Source organism: Mobula birostris, chromosome 13, assembly GCF_030028105.1.
Source record: "Mobula birostris isolate sMobBir1 chromosome 13, sMobBir1.hap1, whole genome shotgun sequence".
NCBI classification, from domain to species: Eukaryota; Metazoa; Chordata; class Chondrichthyes; order Myliobatiformes; family Myliobatidae; genus Mobula; species Mobula birostris.
Genome location: NC_092382.1, coordinates 76763376 through 76770353, shown reverse-complemented (window position 1 = coordinate 76770353; position 6978 = coordinate 76763376). Strand labels below are relative to the sequence as shown.

At 44.3% G+C, this 6978-nt stretch overlaps 1 protein-coding gene across 1 annotated transcript; it reads right to left on the bottom strand.

The window, feature by feature from the left end:
* Positions 1-4136: 4136 nt before the first annotated feature.
* On the bottom strand, positions 4137-6081 carry LOC140207696 (uncharacterized). Its single transcript, XM_072276250.1, has one exon. The coding sequence runs from the start codon at positions 5709-5711 to the stop codon at positions 4422-4424; it is 1290 nt and encodes a 429-aa protein (XP_072132351.1). The 5' UTR covers positions 5712-6081; the 3' UTR covers positions 4137-4421.
* Between the last annotated feature and the right edge of the window lie 897 nt (positions 6082-6978).

Genomic DNA, 6978 nt, shown 5'->3' with positions numbered 1-6978 from the left:
TCTTCATCATGTGCCATACATTTTCAATAGGAGATAGAGCTGGACTGGCAGCAGGCCAGTCAAGCACACGCACTCTGTGTCTACAAAGCCACGCTGTTGTAGCCCGTGCAGAATGTGGTCTGGCATTGTCCTGCTGAAATAAGCATGGACGTCCCGGGAAGAGACGTCGCCTTGATGGCAACATATGTCTCTCTAAAAGCCTAATATATGCCTCAGAGTCAATGGTACCTTCACATACATGTAACTCACCCATGCCGTGGGCACTGATGCACCCCCATACCATCACAGATGCTGGCTTTTGCACCTTTCGCTGATAACAATCTGGATGGTTGTTTTCATCTTTGGCATGGAGAACTTGATGCCTGCTTTTTTTCCGAAAACTAGCTGAAATGTGGACTCATCTGACCACAGCACACAGTTCCACAGTCTTTCAGTCCATCTGAGATGAGCTCGGGCCCAGAGCACTCATCGGCGTTTCTGCATAGAGTTGATGTATGGCTTCCTCCTTGCGTAATACAGCTTCAAGTTGCATTTCTGGATGCAGTGACGGACTGTGTTTAGTGACAATGGTTTTCCGAAGTACTCCCGAGTCCAGGTGGCTATAATTGGCACAGTAGCATGATGGCTTCTTAGGCAGTGCCGCCTGAGGGCTGGAAGATCACGCGCATTCAACAGTGGTTTCCGACTTTGCCCTTTTCGCACTGAGATGTCTCTGAATTCTCAGAATCTTTTCACAATATTATGTACTGTAGATGTTGAAAGACCTAAATTCTCTGCAATCTTGTGTTGAGAAATGTTCCTTTTGAACTGACTGACAATTCTCTCACAAATTTTGGCATAAAGGGGTGAGCCACAACCCATCCTTGCTTGCAAAGACTGAGCATTTGATGGACGCTACTTTTATACCCAGTCATGATACCTCACCTGTTACCAATTAGCCTGCTTAATGTGGCGTTTTCCAAACCGGTGTTACTTGAATATTCTGTGCACTTTTCAATCTTATTTTAACTCAGTCCCAGCTTTTGTTGAGTGTGTTGCAGCCATCAAATTCTAAATTTGTGCACATTTACAAAATACAATTAAGTTGGTCAGTAAAACTATTGAAAATCTTTTCCTTGTACTTTTGTCAGTTAAATAAAGGTTCACGCGAATTAACATATCACAGATTTTCGTTTTTTATTGCATTTTGGAAAATATCTCAACTTTTCTGGAAATGGGGTTTGTATATATCCTGTGTCTTCCGAATTGCTTCCAGAAATTCCAGCCATTGCTGCTCTGTTTTCATCCCTGCCCGTGTTCTTTTCAAATCAATTTTGACCAATTTTTCCTCTCATGCATCTGTAATTCACTTTATTCCACATCTGACTTTATCTTCTCCTTCTCGAAGGTCAGGGTGAATTTGATAATATTAAGATCACTTGCCCCTAAGGGTTCTTTGAACTTAAGTGACCTCATTAATACCGGTTTCATTACAACAACCAATGCAGAATAGCTGAGCCCCAAGTGGGCTCAACCACGAGCTGCTCTAAAAAAGCATCTTGTAGGCATTCTAGGAATTCCTCCTCTTGAGATCAGCACTATCCTAATTTTCCTAATCACCTGCATGACAATCCCCCATGATGATTGTAACATTGCCCTTTTGGCACACATTTCCTATCTCCTATTGTAATTTGAGGCCCATGTACTTACTACTGTTTGGAGGTCTCTGTACATTTCGCATCAAGGATTTTTTTTTACATTTGCTGTTCCTTAATTCTACCCACAGGTTCTACACCTTCCAACCCTATGCCACCTCTTTCTAATGATTTTATTTAATATTTTACAAACAGAGCCACACACAACCCCACTACTGGCTTGTTCTTACAAGAAATGTATCTGGGAAACAAGAGGACCTGCAGATGCTAGAAATCTAGAGAACTACACACAAAGTGCTGAAGGAGCTCAGCATGTCAGGCAGCATCTATGGATGGGAATCAACATTTCAGGCCAAGACCCTTCCTCGGGACTCTTGATACCCACATATCTGGAATATCAACAAGCAAAGAAAATAGAAAGTAGTGCGAAATAGGGAAAACCTTTGACAAAATTTAGTTCAAGGCTTAAAAAAACTTGCCAAACAGAGCTCAATAGTTAACAAATACAACAAAGGCAATAAACACTTCCATGAAAACCGACATTGACTTTTTTTTATATAAAAATACCTTGATCCCATTTCAATCCATTTCAAAGGTAAATAACTTTAGAAAAGACTATTTACACTCAAACCCATTTAGATTAACAGTACCTTGGAAAAAACACACATGAAAAAAAAATCACACAACAGTCAGATAAAACTTCTAAGTATATATTTTCATCAAAAATGAACAGAATTCAGCACTCCATGTGTGTATATGCCATCGTGATAAGAAATACAGACCAGAAAACTTAAATGAGAGACCAGCTCAAAGAAATGAATAATCACTATGGAAGAAAACAGTAACCAGTGAAATGAGTATGACCCTCCATGGCAGGCATCTCAACGATCTGAGCAGATGAGATGGTGACGAGGAAGCATCGAGCACCTGACTGAGAGTTGGAGAACTCTTCCCAGAAACAGAGGGGTTCCTTGCAGAAATACAGGACAAGCTGGTTAACAAAAGGGGAAAAAATATCGAAAACACATGAAATACAAACAAACAAGGCAGCAAGTGCAGAAAATGCCAAGAGAAACCAGACACAATCCAACACATTCCAGGATCCTGCAGCAGTTTAATTCAATTTGATCACTTACAAAGGTACAATCAAGTGGTAAATATCATTCATCAAAATCTTGCTTTAAAATACAAACTCATGAATGCCCTCCATCACTTCATAAAGGCACCATAAATTCAAGCCTGGTCCAGTTTTAGAGTCAAAATCTTACAAATTATATGATAATCAACACATTATTTCAGACAGGACAATCCATAATAACCATTCAGATATAATATTACAGGATAAACAAGTGGGAACAACTCCCGCAATAGATAAAACCATTCCCAACACACACATGTTCCTCGACCACTGGAGCACCTCACCACAGGCATTGTTTGTGCCATCAGTCAGACAACCAAATTATTTTCTCTGTCAATCAGCTTCCAAATGTTGCTACTCTGTCATTCGTTGCCACACCCCGCTGCTGATTCCCTTCTCCTCATCATACGTTCTTACCCTGACCATCGTCCAGAGCCTCAAACTCTGCCCTGTGCAGACCTGCCTCTGGTTTCTGACCCTGCTCTGTTGAACATCCAACTAATGGTTTCCTATTCTGATTTCACTCTTTAGAGGACAGTGGTATTTTCTAACAACCCTTTAGAAGCACAGAAAATGACATGTAATGTGGAAATGAGCCCTGAATAAGGAGGTTAACTCCCAATGTCATTCTTCCTCAGCCCAGAGATTTGAGAGGCGAAGGATATCTCAGACAGAACTGCAGTCAGCTCGACTTGTTCAGTCTGCAGAAAATTCAAGGGAAACCTCTTCACCCACAGAGTGGTGACTGGAACCCATCCCACAGGGAGAGCGAGAGATGAACAACAGCAGAGGACTTAAAAGGACTGTTATGGAACAGAATCACTGGCAGGGTCCAGCCAGCCTGAGCTGACTCTCTACTGAACACTAGGTGAGTTATAAATTCACTAAGTCCCTGACACAGAGTTTAAAATAGAACTGATTTATTTGTCTCAGATGCAGTCCCATTAAAGGTGAATATGCAGCAGAAGAAACTCTTCCCATGCCCAGTGACCAGGGTGCAGAACTGGGTGTGGTGAGCAGCAGCAATAATTGCAGAGTTCAGCACCGACAGTCACTCTCGAAATTGCATTCAGCAATGGTGATGGACAAATATCCAGCATGCAGCTTATTGAAACTTTCTCCCCAGTGTGAACCCAGCAGTATGTCACAAGTGTAACACACTGTAAGGTTTCACTGCTAATGTAATGGCCTCGGTGCAGTGTTTCACTGCTGAGGTAATGGTTTCTCTGTAGCAGCAATGTTTAGGTTACGACTAGAGATAACAGGGTTTTGGAGTGCGGAGCTATCCAATGAGTGAAATGTTCTTTCTTGTGAGTCTGGAAGAGAGATTTTTGTGGTCTTTTGTCAGGGAGAGATGAAAAGATGCGAATGGAGAGAGTGGGCCCTTTTTGTTCTTCGCTAACCATATAGTCAAAGTAAGAATTATAAAGCTTAATTGTTTAATCACATATTGTGTACTGTTTGGTATTTCAGGGTACTGATGGTAACAGGGGACAGATCATGCAGCATCCTCCCAAATGAGATTTCTTAAGTTTGGCTCGGCTGGGGGGCTATCACCCCCTATATTAAGCTGCTAGCTGAAGCAAGAGTTACACAAGGTTAGATGACTGAGTGAATCCTTTCCCACATTCACAGCAGGGGAACGGCCTCTACCCAGTGTGAACTTGCTGGTGTCTCTGCAGTTGAGATGACCAAGTAAATCTCTTCCCACAGTCTGAGCAGGTGAACGGCCTCTCCCCAGTGTGAACTGACTGGTGTGCTTGTAGGTGGGATGACTGAGTGAATCCTTTCCCACACTCTGAGCAGGTGAATGGCTTCTCCCCAGTGTGAACTCGCTGATGTTCCTTCAGTTGAGATGATGAAGTGAATCCCTTCCCACATTCCATGCAGGTGAATGGCCGCTCCCCGGTGTGTACTCGCTGGTGTGCCATTAGGGTGGATGACTGAATGAATCCCTTCCCACAGTCTGAGCAGGTGAATGGCCTCTCCCCAGTGTGAACTCTCTGATGTGCCTTCAGTTTAGATGACCGAGTGAATCTCTTCCCACACACTGAGCAGGTGAATGGCCTCTCCCCTGTGTGAACTGACCGGTGTGCTTGTAGGTTGGATGACTGACTGAATCCTTTCCCACACTCTGAGCAGATGAACGGTCTCTCCCCAGTGTGAACTCGCTGATGTACCTTCAGTTGATATGATGAAGTGAATCCTTTCCCACAGTCCGAGCAGGTGAACAGCCGCTCCCCAGTGTGAACTCGCTGGTGAGATATTAGGGTGGATGACTGAGTGAATCCTTTCCCACAGTCTGAGCAAGTGAATGGCCTCTCTGCAGTGTGAACTCTCTGATGTGCCTTCAGTTGACATGACCGAGCAAATGCCTTCCCACAGACTGAGCAGGTGAATGGCCTCTCTCCAGTGTGAACTCTTTGATGTATCTTCAGTTGAGACGACCGAGTGAATCCCTTCCCACAGTCTGAGCAGGCGAACGGCCTCTGTCCACTGTGAACTGACTGGTGTATCTTCAGATTAGATGAGCAAGTGAATCCTATCCCACAGTCTGAGCAGGGGAATGGCCTCTCTCCAGTGTGAACTCTCTGATGTACCTTTAGTTTAGATAACCGAGTGAATCCTTTCCCACAGTCTGAACAGGTGAATGGTAACTCTCCGGTGTGAACTAACTGGTGTCTCAGTAGCTGAGATGACAAAGTGAATCCCTCCCCACAGTCTGAGCAGGTGAACGGCCTCTCCCCAGTGTGAACTCGTTGATGTACCTTCAGTTTAGATGAGCAAGTGAATCCCTTCCCACAGTCTGAGCAGGTGAATGGCCTCTCCCCAGTGTGAACTCGCTGATGTACCTTCAGTTTAGATGAGCAAGTGAATCCTTTCCCACAGTCCGAGCAGGTGAACGGTCCCTCCCCGGTGTGAACTCGCCTGTGAGCCATTAGGTCAGATGACCGAGTGAATCGTTCCCCACAAATTCAGCAGATGACCAGCCTCTGCCCAGTGAGAACTGACAGGTGGGAAGACCGACTGAATCCCTTCTCACACACAGAAGAGGTGAATGGCCTTGCCCAGTGTGAACTTGCTGATGTACCTTCAGTTGAAATGACTGAGTGAATCCATTCCCACTGTCTGAGCAGATGAGTGGGAACTCACCCGTGTAAAATGACGAGCGTGCCAGTCGGTCAGATGAGCGAGTGAATCCCTCCCCACAGTCTGAGCAGGAAGGATGATCGAGTGAATCCCTTGCTCCACTTCTTAAACATCTGGACAGAGACAGCAAAACTGGCGTGTTGTGTTCAACGTTCCCGTAGACAAATTCCTTGTCAGTTTTAACCTGTAAATAGATTTACAAAATCCATCAATGGGTGTAGGACAACATTTCAGATGAGATCACTTCAGTTGTCAAGGTGTGATCTGGCATCACACTGTTACAGTGAAGTTCAACCCAAGTTGGAAGGAGAGATAATCTAATTTGGGCACAGTGCTGGTACCTGGAATGATCATCAAGTTCTCTGATGCTCTTTCTGTCTCTCTATGAATGGGGAATTTCTGCCATCTCCAATCTGTGACCTGGCCCCACAGTTACTGAAACCCTCTCGCACAAATTCCGGCAGTGCATTCCACACTACCACCACTCTCTGTGTAAAACACCTACCCCTGACATCCCCTCGGTATCTATCTCCAAGCACCTTAAAACTATTGCCCCTCGTGTTAGCCACTTCAGCCCTGGGAATAAAACTCTGGCTATCCACATAAACAATGCCCCTCATCATCTTATACATCTGAATAAGGCTCTGAACATAAACAAGGAAATTATGCATTGCTTTGAGGATTTGTTAGAAGTATACACAATTATGAGGGTATAGATAGGGTAAATGCAAGCAGCCTTTTCCAGTGAGGTCGGTGGGATGACAACCAGAAGTTGTGGGGAAGTGGGGAAGGTGAAAATTTAACGGGAATATTTGGAAAAGCTCTTCGCTGAAATGGTTGTGAGTGTGTGGAATGAAATGCCAGCTCAAGTGGTGAATATGAGGTCAGCTTCACCATTTCAAAGAAGTTCAGATGGGGGTCTGGATGGTAGGGGTATGGGGGGCAATGGTCCCGGTGCAGGTAGCTGCATTAGACAACTTAAATGTTTTTTTTGGCATTGACTAAATGAGCCAAATAGCCTGTTTCCAAACTGAACTTCTCCATGTTTCTATGACA

Excerpts from the sequence above, each read along its gene's own strand:
- LOC140207696 (XM_072276250.1), bottom strand. The coding sequence starts at position 5,711 with ATGGCTCACAGGCGAGTTCACACCGGGGAGGGACCGTTCACCTGCTCG.